General features: G+C 37.6%; 1 protein-coding gene across 1 annotated transcript in view; it reads right to left on the bottom strand.

Moving 5' to 3' along the window:
- LCLAT1 (lysocardiolipin acyltransferase 1) overlaps positions 1–23,982 on the bottom strand; it is a 120,660-nt gene that overhangs the window by 43,759 nt on the left and 52,919 nt on the right. Inside the window, 2 exon segments of the mRNA XM_050894374.1 lie at positions 10,044–10,160; positions 18,986–19,132. Coding sequence (XP_050750331.1) covers positions 10,044–10,160; positions 18,986–19,132 — 264 coding nt within the window.

Raw genomic sequence — 23,982 nt, 5'->3', positions numbered from 1 at the left:
CCAGAAGGTTGCTCAGGTCCCCGCTTCTGGAGCTGTTTTATAATCACCAAGAGCACTCACTTTTATTGTTATGCTGCAAGGTCAACAATGACTACCAAGGCAAACAAAATCACAGTTTTGCATAAGTCTAAATATAGATGATATGCATTTCAGAGATGCTTATTTTAAGATATTATTAGCTTTTAACAGTATGAAATAGGATTAGGGAGAGACACTACCATACTGAATGTATACTAAAAACAGTTCTCCAATTCTTAACTGGTAGCCGTTCCACAAAAAAGTGAATTTATGGGAAAATATATTCAAACCTTCTATCTGTAATATACTTCATTATAACAGTTAATTCACATTGTACAGCACTTCAAATAACTAGCATGGCACGTAGGCAGTAAAGGGAAACCCTTCCTATATCTACCTATGTTTAGTGAGAACATTGAGAGCCAAGATTTTATTTCCTGCCCTCCAGAATCCTGCAGTTCAGGAAAAGGTTGACAAAATAAGTCCCAAAGACAGCAATATTTCAGATTACATATAAGGTGATGAATGAGGTGAAGAGTTGAATTTATGCTGAAGTTTATGTTTTGATAAAAATCTATTTTAAAAAGCATTTATACTCTACTACAATTTTTCCCAAGCTCCTCTGCCCTCTTATGTTTTTCGTTTTTCAGTATCAGTACCATAGCAACATCCAGGACTCATGAATGTGGCAGTGCTCTCAACATCTCTGGAGCAGAGCCTTGCAAATGATTGCCAAACTCAGGGATCTGAGTCAGCTCGGAAAAGTATGATGTTGGGCTAATTTTTGTATACCCTGAAAACAATGGCAGGGGATTGGGAGGAGGGCAAAGGGAAGAAGTGCTGAAGCTGCAACAGCAGAAAGGAATGAAAGAAACAAACTACTTAAGGTTTAATGATACATAAGCAGCAAATTTTGCAAGTAAAGGAGACTGAAAGTTTTATTACTATCTTAGAGATTTGGGGGCTACATCTGAACAGCTTGAGGATTCCAACATTTCCAGTAACTGAAATGATACTCCACGGACCTTCCTCCCTGCCAGCAATTACTCATATAGAAAAGTGATATCAGGAATACACAAAATACATTTGCAGCAACGTTAATGCAGCTGGAAATGAAAACAGCTAGCATCTGCAAAAAGTGGAAGAGTGGGGAATCCATCAAATATGATTGAGAATCTCCTCTACAATGGGACTCTGATTTGGGATTAGTCTGTTAAGCCTGTAGATGCTGCTATTTTTCTAATAAAACACATCAGGAAACATCATCTCCTAACTGACACTAAAGCAGTATTTTATTCTGGAAAAAGTATGTTTAGGCTCCTCTCTACTCAAGACTGCTTGAAGCAATTATCTGCCTTACTAACAAACAGCCGAGAAATGGGTACACTGTGTAGAGCATCTGGTAATGCCATGGGAAATAAATAGATATCAGTACTGTTTCTCTGTTTATAGGAATTAATTTCAACTTCAGCAATAATTAAATATGCTACCAATCCAACCAATATCACCAGCAAAATCATGGATCATTGGCTGACAAGAACAAGCAGTAATTAATAAACTTAAACTTTACCCGAGGCTCACCTATTGTCTGTCCTGCAGCCATAAGTCTTTAAAAACAACCACAAAGCTCAGTACTCTGACACAAAAACCCAAATCCCCTTGACAATTCTTACAGTATTCAGTATACTTTATTAGTATCAAGCCCGTCACAAGGATGTAGTGAGCAAGCCCACAAAATGCACCGTTTGGTGTTTTGTGCTCAGGGGAGCACCAAGGGTATTGCAAGACCCTGTGCTAAGCTCACTGCGCTGCTGTGAGTGACACTATACGAAAAAACAAACCAAATAAATATTCCAATCAGATGAATGACCTTTCAAAATGCACACCCAGAGAGATGCTGACCAAGTCTAGACCAGCAGTTATACCTTGTTACACACACTCTCGGTCCACTGCCTAGCCAAAGCGCACAAACAATGAGAAAAACCTTTTTTAAAAATATCCTGAAGAGGAGGTAAACATTAGATTTAAAAAAAAAGGCAGGAACTTTCAATTTCTTTCAATTCTGAAGAAAAGAATTCTACTTTTTACTGAGCAATCATTTTTCCTGAACTCATCTTTGGCCAAGCTTCATTTCTACGTATGCGATCTGATGAGCTAACATTCCAGGCCTCCAGTTGAAGCAATTAAAAAAGTCCACATTTGCCAAACATTACCACATCGTTACCACAGATACTGTGTATTCTGAGTTAAGGGAAAACAGTGGAAACCTCTAATACCACTGTGGGGTAACTACTGGCAAATAACTTTTTAATATGGTTACCACAGTGACTATTAATAACCTCCAAGGAGGTAAATGGAAAATGATCCACCGCATGGTATATCTGCTTCTCACAAGCCATGACTCACACTTAAGAGAGTGTAAGGAGATTATTTCAGTAGATGGATCTTGATAGGCTCAAGAATGTAAAACCTGAAATATTTCCGATGAGTACCATAGATGTCTGGGTGACACAAACAACATGTCAACCTGCAAACGCGGCGGGTGGTAGCGATTCTTACATGGATCCACCATAAACCCTCCAGTGAAAGGCTGTGCTCCCTTCTCAAAAGCAGTGGAGGATGGAAAGAGGAAAGGATGGGGGCTGAGAGAAAACAGTGGTTTGGAAAAAACAAATCCTTCCCAGGAGGACTGAAATGATGGACTGTTTGCCACAGAGGTGGGGCAAGTAGTGCAGCATACTGCTCCAGTAAGACATGAAAGAAGAGATAGTAACAGAAACTTCAACGTGTACCAAAGGCCAGAAAATATCTAACAGAAAGCTGATGCTCATTCTGAGAAGTACGTCAAAGCCAACACATGCAGATGTTTGCAAGATATGGTAATCATCAACGGTTAACATGATTCTGGAAAAAGTCAAGCTGCCCTTTCCCATGTTCCAGATTACAGAGACAACTGTCAGCGTTTGCAATAAAGCACAACAGCCTGCACCCGATTTTCTGCATTGCTGAATTTCACAGACATGCCTAGTGATAAAAGTGAGTTTTTGCACAAGGTCTTTGTTTTTTTTAAATTAACTAATTTGTTATGAATTTTCTACCAATACACAAAAGGCATAAAAGGCATGCAAGCTTCAACTTGCATACCAATATTTCTATATCAAAGGCTATGCTATTTAATGCACAGGATCCAATTCTCATAAAAGCACAAGTTCAATTATAACGGCAACCAGTGAAGCTCTAATACTGCATTTTCAGCTAAAAAAAAAAAAATCGCTCAAAGCTCTTTCACAATAGCTCTGTAATTTCTGAGTATCAGTCTACTTAGTAACACGACTCTGGGAGGCACACATGCACAGAGAAGAAAAAAAAATCAGGAAGAAAGAATTTCCTTGCATTGAGGAACAATGGTTTAGAGCTGCTGCTTAATCTCTGCAAATCTGACAGACATACGGGTGAAATTAGTTGATTGAGGACCTAAACTTAATGCTCATGTGGCCACTTACATTTTCCTATTTCCAAAACAGACTGGTTTTGGTTTACACATGCACCGAGCAACCAGCACAAACAGGCGAGAGCTGCTCTGAGAGATGGCAGTGCCGGTCAGTGTGCAAGCTCTGGCCTCGCCAACACCCACAGAAATTTTGGCAGTGGCCCAGCATATCATTCTGGGAGTCAGAAATGTGTTCAGTCACAAAGAGGGAGGCTAGCTTTCGTTAAAACAACAGATCTAACCCTTTCTGTTATTTGATGTGGGGCCTTTCTACGTCCTGCACCTCTGTTACGCAGAAGACAAATTATGCATGAACCTGAAAACTGCTGAAGTCCTGCTACGTGGTTCAGTTTGAGCACATGAAACCTCTGCAGGTAATTCAGCAGACACTTCTGTGATCAAGACTTCATTGCCTCACCCAGTATTTATGTGAAGAGGAAAGAAACTTTGTGTATCAAAATAGAAAGCAGTATATTTAGTACGTACATCCATTCATTCATACACCTCACCCACCACAGCCTGAGCATTTCAGTCAACGAACAGAGCTATTAGACCTGAATTTTACACCTGCATCAATTTTCCCTTAAAAAAAAACTCCCAAATATAACACACTTAGAAATCGGTATTACTTTGATTTACATTTGAAAGAATGAATGGCATCTGTCTTGTAAGCTGTATGTGCTTTGGACATAACTGTGCAGAGAGTAGAAGTGTCATCTACACCAGAAGACAAGCCTCTGGCAATATCATGGTAGCATTCCTCATTGACATTTCATCCACTCATAAAAGCAGCCTCCTGCCTCTCTCTTTCAAAGTCAGAGTAAGAAAAAAGCTCCGGGAGCTAATATACTCTGGCTACTTCAAGTTGGAGTGTCTCGTTAATGAATTACTAAATTGAGAGTCTCAACTTTAAACATCTTTTACACAAATACGTCAAATTTGAGCACCTTGGCTCATGTGACAATTGCAGGGCTCAAGACAGAATCATCTCCTAAAGACGGTCCATAAGCTATTTAGGGCTTTATACAGGGGCTTACTATATTCTCCGTGCATAGTGAGGACATCCAGATGCCGCTTACAAGGACCTGCTGCGTAACTCTTTGGCTACTTCACATCCTAGTGAAGGTGAACCAAACCATATGTGTCAGCTTTCAAGAACTGGTGATCATCATCTCCTATTAACTGCCTTAGATATATATTAATCTGCAAACCACAAACTGTCTCCCTAGATTATTAGCTCAAAAGTGCCGTATAAGCACACTGTACCATAACTCAAACAAATGGCATTAAGAGTTAAGTACATCAATATGCATACGTGGATACTACAGCTCCCAGAAAAGCATACAGAATCTACATATTAGTAAGTGTCACAGGATTAAAGTATTTACATAGATATATATAGATATCCTGGATTGAACACCTAAATACAATTTCCCTGCCCTAGCAATGAAACAGATTGGGATACTTGCATGCAATTACTGAAATGCTGTACAACTGTAAAACTCAGGTATAAACAGTAGAAGATACAGACTGGTTTCTGATTCTGTGTATATAAACATTTATTTTGGGGCAAAACTATCAATTTTGAGCCGATCATGGAAACAGGATGAGAATCACAGTTTCTTTCCATCAGTAAGGATATGCAATGAAGGCAAGCATGTTAAATTAGTATCTTTTTTTATTTTATGATGCTGCAGTTGGCAGCTGTTATCTGCAATATTTTTTTCAGTTGGCTAATTAAGAACCAGCAATAAATTTGAAGCTGAAATACTATAATAAGGCAAATAATTCTGACTCTTCATCATACTGTAAAACTAGTAAAATATAAACCTCATAATAGGAACATCCAGTCCAATGTATCCAGATATTAAAGACTGTTGATGGATATAGAGGAAGTGTCAAAAAGAGGTCAGTTAAAATCTAATGTTGGCAGAAATGATTGTCTGCAAAAGTATGAATAATCTTCTAATGATGCTTTAAAACCTTAGCTCTGTCTTAACACTTACTGTTTATTTAGTCCTGAGAAAATACTTAAAAGCCATGAAGCAATTTTAAGAAAACATTCGTAAACAACTATTTTCTCTTGACAGACTATTTGGCTACAATTACAGATATTATGCCAAGAGAATATATGTAATTCAATGAATCCAGACAATATTGAATCAAATCAACCAGTATTATTTTCCATCTCTTTGAAACTGAACATTCAAGCCATCTGAACTTTCAATGTCATTTGGCATTTCAGAAAAAACTTCATAAAATACAACCAGGCCTGAAAATCTATACTTAATTTCTGAGTAACCTCCTGACCTTTCACAGAAGGATCTCACAAACTTGATCTTCAAGAACATTATAGAAACCATACATGTTTTTAATTAACATTGTTAAAGGTATGCTTATATAAAAGTCTTATTTAAATTCCTGCACATTTCTGTCATTTTCAAAGTCCCACATTTCGTAAAAGGAGATGATTTGCCTTAACCCAAGTTCTGCCAAATATGACTCCATACATAACATCTATTCAAAGTTTCAGGCTTTAAAAAAGGATTAAATATGATTTTAGGAGATGGTTAAAGGGAGGTATATGATGATGAGTTAAAAAAAAAAAAAGTCATGACCAATCTTCATTCTGGTGTCTAGTGTTCATTTTCTGTTGCTCATTCACATGTTCTGACTCTGTCTTTCCAAAAATGCTCACCTGTGTTCCCGAAAGAAACACAGCATAAAGCTCTAGTAATTTTTCACCAGCTGCTGATTGAAACCAGGATTCATAACAGCTGAGGCAAGACAAATGATATACTTGATCAAGTGAATAGAAAGAAGCAAATAAACTATTTTATTTCTCCTTGCTTTCCATTGATAGCCAACTAACCAGATGTGATAGTACTTGGAATTGCAGTGGTCACTTTGGTCAACAAAGGTTTGGTCTTCCACAGGGTAATTCCTCTGGCTGACACAATAAGTGATCAAAGCAATCAAATGTGCTTCAGCACTGAGAAAATGTATAATTAATTGAGCTCATAGTATTTTGATAGACTAAGGCCAAAGTGTTTGCAGAAGCAAACTTTAAAGCATGCTAGGAAAAAACGCTAGTGCTATTTTGAGTAACATGCATCAGCAAAGATTAATGAAGAATCTCACAAACCTGCTTTATCTGTTGCAGAGACTGTCACAAATGACTAGAAATTCAATAATCATTCCCAAGAAGGATGATCTTCTTGCAGGGGTGAAAAATGCATATATTTTGTTAATCTATATTTAGCCTAAGTGTATTTAATAAGTTTCCATCTTCATTAGTCCTTACTGAAATTTTTGTTCCTCTCTTACTCACTTCCACATCTTCAGGTAACACTCTACACTGCGTATCAGGTAGCAAGCTGATCTTATTCAGCTACTATGCCGTCTTTCCCTCTTTCTGTTCTCATGTCTATACTGTATTTTCTCTTACCATACACAAACAGTGACATTATATTAAACCATTCTACTTAAAATTATTATTGAGCCAAAGGAACACACTTCTCCAAAAATCAATGCTGAATCAAATTTATGTCTTTCTCTTGCTTAAAAAACAGCAAGAACTGCAGTCCTTATTCTCCTGAGTATATTATTAATTATACATCTAAAGCATGTTCATAGCCTGTGTTTACTCTTGGGTGATTCTAAGGTTTATATGAATGAGAAAACAGTACTGTGATCATTTACAAGTAAAATAATATTTTCACTGTCTTGGCACCTGAGCATAATGAAAGGAAAAACCAGTCAGCTTTTACCTGGGTTTCTGTTTAGAAGAGTCAGCTGAGGGGGTAAGAGCTATCACTCATGAAGAGCTAGAATGTGGGAAAAAAGGTAAGAGACTCAAAAGCCAAGGAGATGTATTGCCTAAACAATTTTTATTGCTTTTTTGGTGGAGGTTATATAGATTTTTTTTTTCTTAGCTCCCATAATCTCAGCAATGACTTAGAAACCATCATACCAGCATCTAGGGGCAAAAGAGATCAAATAGTTGAAATAACGACCATATAAGAGCGAGGAGGCAGCCAGAGGAATTTGAGTGTTGGTCATCACTGGCAAAAATCCATTCACATGGTTCGGAAATTTTTGCCACCTATGGAAAGCAAAGGACTGATAACTGCCCGGATGATGCTGTCAGGGTGCAGATAGTGCTTCCTCTAGGAAGAAACTCTCCCGCAGAGATACAAGCAAGATTTTGCAGAAGGTTATTTTTTCTAGATTCTTCATTTCCTATTCAGAAGGGTCGCTAATAGTTATTTTTATGTAATAACAGGTAATTCTTTCATGCTACAGCTTGTGATGCATATTAATCAGGGTTCTTGCCAAATTAAATTAGTTTTTTCAACATTCGAAAAGCAGTTAAACTTCTAATGACATTTTCCCTCTCTCTTCATCAATCTATTTTTGGAGCAAAATAATGTACTCAGGCCTGAAGAAAAGACACTTGAGCCTCAGGAATGGAAAACAGCCACAAGCCAAAATGTATTCACAGGAGAGCTATAGGGCAATAAGGTTGTCATCTATGCACAAAAATACTTTCAAAAGACGTAAACATGATGTTAAAATCTCCACCACTCCCCTCCTGCATGTTAAAGTCACCCACACTGCTTTGTGCTTGCGTTTATGAGCAGGAAAAAAAGAAACAAGTCTATTTTTATGATTATTGCTACTACTGTAGCATTAGGACAGTCCAGAAGCAGGGACTCATGTTAACACCATATCCTTAACAATCCCGGTTTTCTTTATTACTGCTAGCATCAGAAATTAGAATTGTAAAAAAGGCATTCTAATAGTATAAATAATAAGTCAAACCAGAGCTGCATGGTAACACTAGGTACCGTGCTATCCGTATCTGAAAATCTACCTGGACACCTATATTGTACAGATGAAAAAAAATATATATGTAGTAATATAATATACTGAAGTGTTTTAAAGTCAAGCAACTACTGTTAGGTTGTCCATAAAAATAAAACATTTCAATACAAATGGTCTGCACTTGGCACACTTGCAAACAATTGAAAACCAATTCTTAAATTAGTAAGTAATAACTAAGTATTTTAAAATGCTAGTTGAACTACCTTCTCACACATAATTTACTACATAGTAGCATACAGTCAAAATAAATATAGCTTATAATGCCTATCAAGGTACCCAATACCAAGTAAATTCAATGCTGAAGGGACATTAATATTTCACGCAATATTTACTTGCCTTAAATAAAAGTAGGACTTAAAAGCATTTGAAAGAATGGACAAAAAAAGTAATCTAGGAATGTTTTTGGTTTTTCCCCAGCTTTGTACTGCCTAAAATCAGTTAATCAGCCTCAAATGTTTTCCTTTTTACAACCCAATGGCCAATTTGCATAGATCTCACATAGCAATAGAAGAGAAAAGCATTTTTATAAAATTAGAAAATGACTGTATAACAACAAAGGTCGTTTCTGCAGCAAATACAGAATCTTTTTTTTTTTTTTTTAAAGTTGATAATATTTCAAGTGGAAAACATGCCTTTAACTGAAAATTTATTCCAGGCTAGAAATATTATTATGCACTAGGTCAACCTAGTACTGAAAAGTTTTAAGTAAAACAAGCTTTTAAAATCGCATACGTAGCAATTTTTTTTTACTACAGCAAATTGAGTAATAAACATTCAAGATAGATGAAAATCTAAGATGTCCACCACTGAATGTCCAATTAAAATAGGGTCAAATAGATATACGGTCCAGCTAGGATTGTCCAGCTGGACAAAATATCAAAGCGTTTATGGTGATTTTAGGATATCTGCTTAGCAGGAATCAGGCACAATGCAAGCCAGCTCTGCTCCTGAAATCCAAGCAAGGCTTCCAGCAAGAGAAAAAACCTACCAGCAGGCCCTTATTCTTTTTAATAATCTCAAAACTTCTTCCTTTGGCAGTCAGAATAACCAGCATGTGTTAAAGATCTCGAATCACTTTTCCCTGAAGAACTAGCCTAGAAATAAGTCACTTCATATCTACCGTACATGTTTATTTTCTTCAACCATACATTCATATATCCTGTGAACATTCACTCATCTGTATTTGAATCACCGCCACATCAGTTTCATTTAATGGTTACACCATTATGGCCTCAAATCTCATCGAAATGCCCATTCCCAAAACAACTCACAGACAATCTCAACCTAACAAGCAATCACATCTTTATATTCTGTACAGAGAAAAAGGCTGAGCTTCTTTGGGATCTTTTCCACTATTTTTCTGACGTACACTGCTAAAAAAGCCACAATATTAAAAAAAGTGAAAATGTTGTTTTCATCAACTGCATATCTCCTGATGATATTAGTATCTGTTATCAACTCTCTCAAATCTCTCTACGTTACAATCATTTTAAGTAGAGTTGCAAACTAGGGCTTTTTTTGTGATCAGGATACATAAAGTTTTTCTGAAATTACTTCAAGCAGTTTTGTGAACATCAGCTTCTACTGCTTGGGTGAGATTCGTTATCTTAAAGGAATAAAAGAACATATAAATGCAGAGCAGGATTACCTTCCCTTAGACGCTCAACCACAAAAGTGAATCCAGTAGTTCGCGGATGTAAGACATACTCGTATTTTTGAAGTCCATTCTTTTCAGCGAATTCATTACTGCGGGCTTTGGTATTGGCTGAAGGAGAGAATAAAAGGCACCATTTTCTATTAGTGTGCATGTAGATCAAGAGTTAAATATAATTATTATATAACAGGAACAGTACAACAGCAGTTCATACAGTACGAATGTGCAACAGCTTTTCAGGTGGAGGCAGACTGCAAGTGTGGCTATAATACAGTATGAGGAAGAGCAATGTGGATTGCAAGAAAAGCCTTTTTACCCTCTCATTTCATTTTAGAAAATAATCAGCAAATCTTTCATATTTATCAAGTGCAATCTGAAATCTATAAATTAAAATCTATTAACAGTTTTCTGTACACTTCAATACCCATTTTAGAGTAAACTGTGTTAATTGGCTCAATTTTATTTTTTTTTAAACTCAAAAGGCACAATGTCTAGTAATGTAGGTTTGATATTATGTACAGAAATACCTGGAGGTCAATGTTTAACCACGCTAAACTTATTTTGGAAAGAAAACATTAAATGGAGGAAAACAGTTAATCTAGTACATTAAAATGGTATTTTACATCTTCATTCTGAACTTGACACGTTTTATTTATCAACCTGCGCTGCGCATACATACCCTGTTTTAATTTTTTGACCAACTGCCTCAGTGTCGCAACACATGCTTGCTACTGTACGCAGAGTACGTGCAGGGCATCTGGAAAGCAGCGTGGCTAAACCCCATGACAAGCATGTTTTGAACCTCTGGCAAAAAGAAGTCTCTCACGAGAAAACCGAACAAAGGCTTTTCAGAGCCAGTTGCTAACAGAGCCCACTAAGCAAGGAAGATGCAGACACTAAAGCGAAAACGTCTGAAGACAGGCAGAGAGGAAGCAATTTGTTCTCCAGTGATGTGCAGGAGGTTCTTCCAAGAAGCCTCAGTTAGCAGCCAAATGGTCTTTGCTGGCTACACTTACTCCTTCGTTGTGGGTACTGCTGTGCCTCCCCTCGGGCCAAAAGGCAAGGGACACATGCAATGCTCCCTTGGCAACATGGAAAAAATCAATTTGATCAACTAACTTATTAAATAACTCATATTTATACAGTTTTACAGGTGCTTTAAAAGACAAAATCCCAGCAACAGATCTATGGAACAGAATCATTGCCTAAGCAATATATCAAGTTTTTCAAGGAGAAACAGGTTTTTTTTTTAAGTGTCCACAGTTAACCTTAACAGAGATGGGAGTTAAAGTAATGAAAAACATATTGCTGCTTAATAATTTAACAGAATTCATACTTATAGGTAAGTCCTTTCCCTTACAATCATCATAATTTTTCCTGTAAAGGAACAATAGCACAAGTGGACAGATCAACAGTAATGTGAGATGTCCTTTTTGCAGTAATGCAACTTTCCTGAATCTTTCTTTTCTTCCTAAATTACATGAGCTCTTTGTTTATCAAAAAAATGTGGGTGTCCCTCCTAAAGGACGATCTACCTGTTAATAAATGCTATAGCATAATCAGTATACTGAGTATTTTTTCCCTGTGACCTACTGTTTCCATGCATCAGTACTGTTTTTCATACATGCAACCTTTAAGATATAGTGCACAGATTTCCTGACCATGTGATTTGGAGGAAAGGAAAACTGTTGCACGGTAGCCAAGCAAGTGATTCAGCAAAGAGAATCCAAAGATTTAATTCTTGCCAAATTGCCAAAACGAACAAATACTTGAAAATATTACATCTTCAAAAAGCGATGCTAAAATTACAGAATGTGTGAAATACTAAAATTACATTTGGCTATGTAACTTAAATTTATCTTTCCTTGGACATATGCATTATGTCTTTAACCACATGATCAGAGTATCTATTTTTGTCTGCTCGACTACTACTCCATTCAGTGTTGAAAACGGACTATTCTGAATTAACGAAGGGAACTTGCCTTCAGGACTCCTACCTCTGCAACGGCAAAACTTGCAAAGTGAGTCTTGAGCAAGACTTGGAACGGCAGAAAAGGCAAAAGTAATCTGGTAATTATTAAATGTTCCTCTGAAAAGCCAGATTCTACTTCTTAGAATTGTATTGCACTATTAGCTCAACAACTTAAACTCTTTATTTTCTAAGAAATGACATTGATCACCAAGTGTTCCTATAAAAAGCATACAAGTCAAGAGTTCTTTTCCAGATTCTGTGGCAATTCAAGTAAAATGTTTTAAATTAATTTATCACGAAGTTTTTAAGCTAATGTATTGTTTCTTCCAAAGGACAGAAGTATCTTCTTCATTTTCTGCATATCCAAGTTTGGGTTTCACCATTTGCAATCTGCAAATCAAGCCAATCAAAGCTTTGAGACACAAGCACCATGTAAGTCTACATAAAGTTAAGCAGTCAAAAAAACCCATTAAATTGAAATCTTAAGCATCTCAAACTGCACACGGTTAATGAGCACTCAGAAACACCCTCTCCGTATGTCTGCTCACTAGCACTTTGTTTCAGAGGGAGCATGAAAACGAATTCCTTGGTGTTTGCAAAACACTCCTACTTGCACCGCAGTAAAACCAAAGAGTAAATGGGCAGTTTTGTTTTCTGAGCAAGACCTAACTGATGCTGCAAAAAAGGTTTGGGACCTCGACTGCCCATTGCCTTGAAGTAATCATCTTCAAACCTCCTCTTAGTGCACCTCCCTGCACTTGGAAAGAACTCACTGTAAACATCTGCAAAACATCTTCCAAATTTCCCTTTACTACAATGCCTTTCTAAAAACGTGTGAGCAGCTGGACATTGGCACACTGGCCAACACTATTCAGCTATTTCCTGATATTTGTATCCCTGTCTTGCCTCTGGATTGTAAGTTTTATATAACAGAGATTGTTCCCTTCCTCTTTTGCATGACCCTAGTGTAATGGGATTTTAGAACTAGAATAACGCTCCCAGCTAATACAATGATCATTGTCATCTGGAAAAATCATCTCCCTCTTCCCTTCCTAACTACTATCAAGCCACAAGTCTTTGTGCATTAAACAATATTTATTACAGCAGTCAGGAAGGTCAAAGGGTTTTGATGCTATCCAGAAAGCAAGGGTAGGATATGCCTTCACTCTACCGAAAAGTAAGAATAATGCTCTTCCTCCCACTCCTGCTACTCTCAGCATTTGAAGAAAACAGTTTCTTACTCTGCTGTTACTTATGAACAAATGCGTTGACTGCCACCTTATCTGATGTAAGCACCTTGGTGCCTACCGCTGTTTGGGATCCCTGTACGAGACACCTGTGCCTAAACCTTCTGAGGGAAATTCAGAGCCAGTCTCCTGCTCAGAACCGGATTCAACAAAAGGCAGAAAATGGGATGTTCCCCATTACATGAAACCTATAAGTTAGAAAACTGATCCAGGAAATTTGAAACCCATTTTTATATCCTCTCCAACCTGAAGGAATTCGCACAAAAACCACCTCTTTAAAATCCCTTAATCAATAGACCAGGCTACGCTGTCAGTGCTGCAAAACTTAGGCAGATGCCTCATCATTCTGCAGTCCAGATTATAACATTCTTAGGTGAAAGAATAAAAAAGTGAAAGATGCCTTTGTAAGCCTGATCGTGAAAACACTTCCTTAAAAAGAGGAAACATATGTTCTCTTCTTTGCTTCCAACAACTAACACAAATTGCTCTTGAAGCGAGGACTGGAAATGAACTCAGTTTGGGTCTCCTCAATCCCAAAAGGTCGCTCACATCATTTGGCTAAGGGTAGTGCCCCCTCTTGCTCACTCTCTCTGAAAAATATGAGTAAGCATTGCTTTCTAGAAACAAGTATTTTCTTTCTTACACTGTATTTAAGCCAAAGTAAATCTACCCCCAGACTTTTTTCTCATCATTCCTATTAGGGGTCTTTTGCATTTTAACTCCTTCGTTCTATTTGCTCCTATGATAAAAAAGAATAAGTAGAATAATCTATTTTTATGGAAAGCAGCCAGTTTATTAACAGAGGGTCATGTGGGACCTTTCCTGATCCAGAACTGCTTCATGCTCTGTCTCGTCTGGTCTCACACTGGCTTGCCTCTCCTCCTTTGTCTCCTTCAGCTAATACATGCTGCCTCTCAGAGGGTATGTTCTTTGGGGTGGTAACAAGTACAAGTAGTCCAATTTATTTGAGTCTTCAGACACTACTGCAGAGCAATTGTCAAAACTACACAGAAGAACAAGAATTTAAGGGTTCTGGCCATAACCTCTTACATTTTTTTTTGCTCCTGTGCTGCCTTTGGTACATCATTTGATTACATTTTTTCCCATTTATCTCAAAATTATGTGGGAAAATCCCATTTATCACATTTTTAAATTACTGGAAAAGCTCAGAAAGTCAGCACTTTCTAGAAGCACCACACTTCAGAATTTCATTTAAAGTAACTGGAGGAAGAAATTATGCTAACACATTTTCTTCATTTTTGAGTTACAGATTTTTAAGAAGTTAAATTGCTTTTGCTCCTGAAAACCAGAGGATAAAGTGAACAGATTCTTTTTTTTTTTAAAGTCAAATTATATTTTTAATTTGTGAGCTAGTTTTGAATTAAAAAAAAAGTCTCTAGAATTTGACTTTGATAAAAGCCATAATGCAGTAACAAGCTGTATTTGTGTGAGTCTGAAGAGTATTTGGAACTAAAACTCCAAGAACTGTACCCAACAAAAAGCTAAGTCTGTGCTCCCCATGAAATATGTATGCAGTATTAGGTCCTCTCAAACAAACAAGCTCACATGCTTTTACAGATTCAACGTTGTCCCGGTTTATGTGTTTTGCTGGATGTCACCCAAACGATTTATAAACTTCTCTCATCATCCTACTGGAAAGCTGACTCTGACAATTTTAATACCACTATTTCTGATCAACTCTCAACTTTTTTTTTTTTTTGCTAGTACTAGTGCACTGAAATTTGAATATTAAGTACTACCTTCTCCTTTAATCTGACTTGTGATAAAAGCATGTATGTACTTCTATGACTTCAAGTACTCTCAAACAATATTGGTGCCAGACAGTGAAAGAATAAATGAGTACTCCAAAAATCTCGCTTCAAAAAAAAAAAAAAAAACCAAAACCAACTCATTTATCCATTACAGGTTTGCATAGAAAGCATAAAAGCTATATTGGCTCACAGTTAATATTTTAAGAAGAAGTTAAGCAATTGTTCTTATTTGTGCTACTTTCAAACTATTATATCTTAAATCAACCTCCACCAGTGCTTTTGAACAATATTTTTTTGCATTACCAAAGTACATCACATTTACTAGAAAAGAGAAAAAATCCAACTGCAGTTCATTGTTACCTTCCAGATGGAATATTGTATGTGATCCACATCACAACATTCCTGCCAAAATCTGGGCTCTAGCAAGCTTTCCTACTTGTTTTTTAGCTGTTCCTCAAGGAAAAAAGGTCTGTGCAATCACACTCTGTCCACCCATTCCCCTTAAATTTTGAAGCTATTGCCACCTGCAAACAAAGTTTGACAGGGACAAGAGATTCAAAGATAATTAAGCCCCACAGGAGTTTTAGAAAAACCAATGGCTGAGTAAAGGGGAGCCTCTGAGAGTAGAGATCTTCATGACGGGAAAAGTCAGGGCAGGCTCCAGGGGTGTTTAGTCTGTCAGGGCTTTCAGCACAGCATGCAGCGGTCCGTCGGTTAACGCAAGTATGGTGAGGATCAGCCACAGCACACAATGCCTCCTGCCAAGACAGCAGCAAGAGATTTGTGGAGGAAGTGTCACACGCAAGGGAACACAAGGAAAAAGGAGAAGTTGGAGTGAAGAAGAGACCACGTATAGGGATGCAGACACAAATCCAAAGGGAATGAGGCTTTAACAGGTGCAGAGCAATACAGCAATTTTTTTTGTTATTGCTTTCTGAAGAATTACTACAAGAGTCTTGTAAGGAGCACCAAGAAAAACAAAAGAACAAGCAAAATGGTGGGTTGTATTCCAGCTTTCCAGAAGCACTAGACTTATGGTTGCTTTGTTTTCTTCAGGGCTTCAGAAAGCCTGGCTGTATGTTTATCTGCTGAGGGCTTCTTTTTAAGCAACTACAATAAAATACCTTTGATGCACTTAGCTTTAACCTTGAAGTACTCCAGAGTGGAAAGATGACCAACCTATTAGAAATAAGTATATAATTATTACCTCAGACCCTATACACCCAGTCTGCAAATACATTGTTCAGGGTTCATGACATGACTATTTCTGAAATTTACGTAGCATCTTCCATTACAAAGTACTTCCCCAACTTGAAGTCAGGCAGTGGCCCATGTATAAATACAGTCATACTTTACATTTCTTTGAAATCTTTCATTCTCAAATACCTGAAAACATGATACAGGTTCTTATAAAGAGGAGTAAATCTATCATTGTCATGTGGCTACTGAAAGGATAAAAAAAAAATGATAGTAGCACAGAACTACACAGCAATTCTGTTTTTCAGTGAAGTACATGTAGAATGCTATTTTTCATTTTAAGCACCAGAAGAATTTTGTTTTCAGAAGTAATTAGCAGTTTTGGAATTTGGTCAGAAAACAAGAGCCATTGCCTCTATTTTTGCAAAATGTTCCCTAGGATATTGAGTGACCACTCAGAACAAAACTGTGGTTTATTTCTTACTCTAAAAGATGGAACGTGAGGTTGCAATAGGTCCTAATATGTCACTAACATAACAATTTTCTGAAAAATCATTTTTTCCAAATGTTACACAAAATACATTATTATGTTCTATCATTCTCACATGGCATAAACTTATTGCTTGGTCAGGATTAGCTTGTCAAGGGATTTTGCCCTGTCTCCTATAATATTTTAAAATAAATGAGCTAATGTTTCCTGTGAAGACAATTAGATAGGGAGAGCTATTTACTTTCACAGAAAACACCCCAGGGTTTTGCCTGTATCTATACATCTTATTATGCACAAATATAATATCAAAGTGGCATTCATTACTGACGGCAAGTTAGAGTGCTAAACAGCGGACAGTTGAACATGTCAGAAGCCAGCACGGCTGCCCAAGGAAGCAGCGCCCTATCATCTTCCCTGCCCATCACTCTGTCCTTCCCACCGCACCGCTTCCTCCCCTGGGCTGCTCAACAAATCAGGGGGAAACGATCACCACCCATCTGCGGTGGCTTCAGAACAGCAGCACAGTTAGTGCAGATACCCATTCGACACTGCAAAGTTAAAGAGTACATGTTACACACGTATAAGGAAGGAAACCCAGAACAACAGAAATACCTTAAAAAAAAAATCTGTCAAAAATCTGTGTTCAGAAATCCAATTAGAGAATCTGTTAATATTAAGTGAAGAATCTTGTCTGCATGAATTTCTCAGTGGATGGTATCAACAGCATATACTTAAAGTCTAAGTCATTTATACCAGTTACAACAGCAGAGAGAAAACCCTGTGTTTCCTTAAGCAACTCCACATTCAGGTGGGAGCATCCCCGCCACTGCCTTTGGGACTCCGCAGCACAAGTGTTAACACACCGCAGCTGCCTCAGTCCTCAGCTAATTCGTCTTTTTTAAAAACTGCAGTACGAAACTTCCTCAGTTCTTTAAAATCGGTTGCCTCTGAGGAATATTGGGAGGGATTAGCAGGTTTACATAATTTATGGAATAAATTACAAACAATCCAATTCTTTCAATCATCTTGAGATGGAAACACCTGTTCAGAAAGAGAGTGTGAGCAACCCAAGGAGAGTCTCCTGACTCCATGAATAAGATTAAGATTTCACCTCATAATTCAGAGCTAGGAGGGGACAGTTGTTCATGAATTCAGAGGGAAAAAAAAAAATTTAAAGTGAGATAATTTCCATCCTTCTTCCTAATTTTAGATACAAAATAACTAATTTAACAAGAGTACCATGTGAAGCAGTCCAAGAATGTACAATGAATTTATCCTCTTTTAGGAAGGCTGATCACGTGATGACAATTCTCTACAGCGTGATAGCATCTGATACACATGCATTTTTAAGGATATCGGGAATACAGAAGAAAAAATAGCAGTACATGTTAGTTATTTTTATACTGTGTCTAGTAGTTACTGATCTGGCATTGCATTAAAATATGATTTGAGAATATTTGCAATGGAAAGTATAGTAAAAATCTTTTAAATACACTAAAAGGTAGAAGTTTAATTGTAATTGATTTTCGGTTTAAAGATGGTGCTTATCAAATCATGCTGCAGGCATGAACCACCACAGAACATTCATACAATGTTTTCTTTTATTGGCAATTGAGTCATCTTCAACATTGATTAGCAGCTTGCTACTGATGCCATAAGATACCTGTATTAAGGTAGATATTTTATTAAGAATTAATACTACAGGATCGAATTCATTAAATCTACTCTTATGATAATGTCAGCATTTGTTTTAGGGAGATATTTTTCTTATAGAGGCAGATACAGACTGCTTACATGGCCTAAGGAACAAGTACCTCCATTTTCTCCTCTTAAAACATTAGGCAAGAAATCTAATAGAATCATTAGTTCTCCTCTTCAATCACTCTTCCATAGGTCTGAAATGATTTTGCACTGTTTGCCACAGTAATACGGGAAATGGGAACATGCACGTGATTTATTCCAGATCTTGAAACCTACTTTTGCTAATACAATGTACATACAGTACTGACCAATATAAAGCCATTCCAATCATCAGATGCTTTGAAATGTAAGTTATTTCAGGAAGAGTGGCAAAGCCTCTCAGTGGAACTATGTTTGTGCCTCTCAAATGAATCAGCACATATGATCATTTACTATAATTTCTACTGTCCATGAGAACCCAGTCTTGCTCCTTCCTTGGACTTCTTTTAACTATTTCCATAAACAACAAAGAATTTCCACGTTGAACATTCCACGAGAAGATGACAAATGCAGCCTACCTGTGAGATCAGTTCCTTCTGGAAAGATGAGAAGTTGTAGTGGTTCATGAATGTCACAGAAATAATCCAGCATTTTTTCAAAGTGACTCTTGTCATCTTCCCACTTTCTCTGAATGAAAACAAAGGCAGCAACCTGCATCGCCCAGCCTAAAGTTTAAAAAATACAGCTTTAGTAACATTTCACTCTGCTACTTCCACAGTGTGTTTTTCCAGAATATTTCATAAATTGTGTTAGACACAACATTTTATTTGCTGCCCACCTGTCGTCACCTCTGGTTAAGAGCACTCAATTACCTTGTAAAAGGAGTTTTGGATAGGAAGCAAAAGAATGCATAATCTAAATAAATAAATCTAAATAAGTTTGGAATGGCTACGGTTTTGCAAAACTCAAGTTACCAGAGTTAGAAGAGCTTTCCAGAAAGCAAGAATAGGGTCAATGCTGTCATGAAAGGAGGTTGTAGCGAGGTAGGTGTCAGTCTCCAAGTGATAGGACATGAGGAAATGGCCTCAAGTTGTGCCAGGGAGGTTTAGATTGGGCATTAGGAAAAATTTCTTCACTGAAAGGATTATCAAGCATTCGAACGGGCTGCCCAGGGAAGCAGTTGAGTCACCATCCCTGGAGGTATTTAAAAGACATGTAGATGTGGCACTTAGGGACATGGTTTAGTGGTGGACTTGGCAGTGTTAGGTTCACAGTTGGACTTGATGATCTGAAAGGTCTTTTCTAACCTAAACGATTCTATGATTCTATGAGGTGAAGTATTTAAAACCATGGCCCTCACTATAATGTCCTTAATCACTGCAACACCGATTTGCTCAAGGGAAGGCGCTGCCCATATGGACAAACATCTCAGCAATGCACTGCAGGATAAAAGAAAGCTGCATTATGTAGAGATAGTTGCCCTTAGTAGTGCATGTTAACCATATGCACTGTGCAGAAAATATCTATTGCTTTGAGGGCCTTATTACATATATCTTCTTACAATTTTCATTACTAATAGAAGAAAATACAAAGTTGTTCTTTACACTTGATTATAGAAAAATTTGATGTATATCCATTTGTTTGTACTAATACACTAGACAGCTGTGAAGATTTACAGCCTGACATCAAACTGACAATGTAATGTAGTTAAATAAATGAAACTGTTGCTGAGCCTGCAGCTCAGGGGTCACAGGCCATTATCTTCAATAAACGTTCTTCACTTTTTTGGCACAATTTAGTGTACAGTACATCACAGAATATTAGAAGTTCTGTCCACTAGTTCAGACAGCAGGACGAAAAAATCAGAGCTCCAGTTCCACGACATGCCCGTGATGCTCCATTCTTAAACAGGGCTCAGAGGAGCATGACATTGCCTTACCACTGTACTTGGCTAGCTTGTATCTCATCAGAAAACCTGCACATAGATATTCCACAAAGAGAAAATATCACAGCTTCCCATTCTCCTCTTTGCTCACCACAGTTCTCAAAGTCTGTTTTTCCTTTCCTGGTGACTTACAGCATGTTATTCTTGCACTTTATTTCAGCTCCTCTTTACAGGGATTCCTTTCTATTCTGTTCGTGGCAATATCTTACAAGCAGCATACGCTAGAAAATCACTTATTATAGTCACCAATTTTTAAATCAACTTCTTCAGTCAGTCAGCCTGGATAATGCATTAGCTAAGCTGCATAATCTCTTCTGTATTGGTTAGGAACGTTAATTTTATTGTTAAAGATTTGTAACCTGTATCATGGGGTAGATACGTTTTATTTTTAAATCAACTAAACAAATGAAGCATAACTAACATGCCTTCTGCAATCTGGACCTAATGAGTCTCAGATATTCAGATAATGAATGATATCCAGATAACTAAATACTGGAAGTGGTTATATGAATTAAGAAAAGAAATGCCCAGACTGCAGTCTCAGCAAATCTCTTCAAATTTGCATGCTGTACTTGTTAAAAACGCTCTGTAAACAAAATTAAACTTTGACCACAACATTTTATGTGCATCTATGCACATATCACATTCCCACATCTGCAGTGTCAAGAAGTATCAGTACAGCTTTATTAACAGAGGCTATCCACGTTTAAACAAATCATTTGCAGGAAAAAATAAAGGGCAATTTTAAAGTAACTGAAAAATAACTTACATAATTTAACTATGCTTTCTTCTGGCATTTAATCATCTCCTGCTGCTTCAATACATTCCACTACAATGGTGCAAAACCAGTATTTTAAATTGAACTAATCAGGGCTTCATTTTCACACTTGTCATGTGTTATACAAAGAGGACACCTTTTCATACCAAATGTTGCCAAATACCAAATGGTGCCAAAGCATTCAGTTTCTTTAGAAGATACACAGAGATGGTATGAAGATGCGTCAGGGGGAGTTCAGATTGGACACTAGGGAAAGGTTCTTCACCAAGAGGGTGGCCAGTCACCGGAACAGGCTCCCCAGGGAAGTGGTCATGGCACCAAGCCTGTCAGAGTTCAAGAAGCATCTGAACGACGCTCTTAGTCATATGGTTTAGTTTTAGGTAGTCCTGCGAGGAGCAGGGAGTTGGACTTGATGATGCTTATGCGTTCCTTCCAGCTTGAGATATTCTATGATTCCATGATACCTCATCTGAAATCAAATTAATAAAAACAGACACAGCAAAGGAAAAAAGCCCTCTAAGCAGAAACAGAGATGCCTTGTACCATACCGTTTACAACTCTGAGAATGTAGATGCTCCATGGGACAGAGTGGAAAAATACATAGAGATTAGGAAAGTTGTGCTGTGGTTTTGGTGTTTTCCAATTGTTCTTACCTCTCAGCCCAGACCTTTTGTATGTTTTATGTACCCTAGACACTACGCCTAAATTAGTTTATGCAAAACCTGTACTGTGCTAAACCATTTTATTGTGTAGTATCACACATCAGGCCTAAATTACTCAGTCCTTGTGTTCTCATTGCAGCAGAGTCCATCGGCAGAAAGAAGGAAAACGAGAAGCAAAATAAATGCTCGCTTGAGAAGCCTGCTGATACTTTCCCAGGTCAGCAGCTCCTTTCAGGAAGAGTGATTTTGGTCCATAATGGAGGGAGCATGGAAAAAACCTCACTGCCAGATCCCACCCTCTCCCCTACCTTTCTTCATGTAGCACAAGAATCTAAGTTGTATGGAAATTTGCACATAAACTCTTTCTAGTGATCATTCTTTAACAGCACTGTGAACTTCAAATTACAAACACCTTTAGCTACTAAGAAAGCTGCTGCTTGGGTGACTCGTATTTTACCTGACTGAACTGCCTTAAAGCAGAGGATAAAGCGCAGCAGTTTCCCATTCCTGTCCTAAGTGGTGGTGTTATATACGGGCTACGAAAAATTAAACAGAGGCAGTAATGTAATGACAGTAGGATGTCAGGGAGGACAAATAAAGAGAGGGAAGGGAGTTGGGAAGCATCCAGTTTTTAAAATAAACAACAGGTTTGATTTTCTAACCTTTCCAACAGAAAAATTCTTTCAGAACACTGGATGTTACCTATCTTTAAGTGTATATCTACTCAGATAAAACAGTCCTGACTGCTCAAATAAGAACAGATTATCTAACAGTCAGATGACTAATAGTAAAGGACCCAGGTTTTCCTCCCCTCTTACCCCAGCACAGCACACTGCGCAAACTATTTTACCATCTATCAAAGTGGAAGAATCTTCCACATTTGCTCAAGCTTTAAGGCCTCCAGTGAAAGGCAACAAAAACATGAATTACTGCCTTCAACCAGAACCCTGGTCCATGCACCGATGGGGGAGAATGCCTGCTGTTTACATGTCTCACCATCCCACCAGATCCAAGCGGGAGAGGAAACCCAGCACAGGCTTGCAGGCACATGCCGTTGAACAAAGCAAAAGCAGCTCTCACTTTGATTTCCATTCCACAGTGTGTCTGCATTGTGCTGCTGGAAAAACAACATGTAACAAGTCCAAGGCATGACGTAGGATCCAAATGGGAATGCACAGAGAAACAGGAGGAATTCAGTAAAGCAATGGGTAAAATGAAAGGTTTTGCTAATCAGCCAGATTTATGAATAAGCAGCAGAAGGAAGTACCTTCTCATGTGCAGCCTGCAGTGAGACATGCTTTTCAGTTAATTATTGTTAAGTTTAGGTTAACATATTGTTCAAAAGTAATTATATTTTGCTCTTTTTGCACAGCATTTTTGGTTGTCTAAAAGCTCCTGGGCAACAGGAATTTTCCTAGCAAAGGCAGCATTTAACTGACTGGGGGAAAATGGTTCTTTTGATTTACAGATTCTTGAGAAATCATCGATTACAAAAACATGGCAGAGAAACAGTGAAGCTAAAGAAATCTTAACAATGCAACTCCATTTCTTTGCTAAAATAGTCTTCTTGTAGGAGCCGACATTTCAGATAACTAACATTGCTTGGAAAAGTATACAAAAAGCATCACGCTGCTGTTCAAAATCGCAAAACAGCAGCACAAAAACCTACTAGGTAGAGTAGCTAGCCACATTGACCTTTAAATCAACTTTTCAGAGCTGAAAAAATAAGAAGGCAGCTTCAAATCTCAAGTAACACACACACTAATGATATGTATTCTATCAGGACATAACTCTACACAGAAAAAAATTACACTTACACAAAAAGGAAAGCCTGCTATTGAACTAGGGAAATGTGCTGTACATAAGAATTTCCTTACTGCCTTTGGAATAAAGCAAATTATAGCTTATGCAGGTTGAGAATCTGCAGCATTGTATTAAAAATGCTAGCTGCAAGTATAAATCTTTTTAAATTCTAAAGACCCTGCACTTCTATTTTCCCCACCCCAAAATTCTTTAAAAGAAAATAACGCTTCAAGCTGAAATTTCTTAAGTGTGTTTTCACTGCAAAGGTAATTTGGGAGCAAGTAGACACTATGGATGGAGGTGGCAATGAACAAAAGGGAGAAAGAGGTGAGTTGTGCAAAAAAAAAAAAAAGTCTTTGGTTTTGCATCACAATTTTATGTACATTT

This window comes from Gymnogyps californianus, chromosome 3, assembly GCF_018139145.2.
Source record: "Gymnogyps californianus isolate 813 chromosome 3, ASM1813914v2, whole genome shotgun sequence".
NCBI classification, from domain to species: Eukaryota; Metazoa; Chordata; class Aves; order Accipitriformes; family Cathartidae; genus Gymnogyps; species Gymnogyps californianus.
Note: the sequence above shows the minus strand (reverse complement) of the source record. Positions and strands in the feature narration are given on the sequence as shown.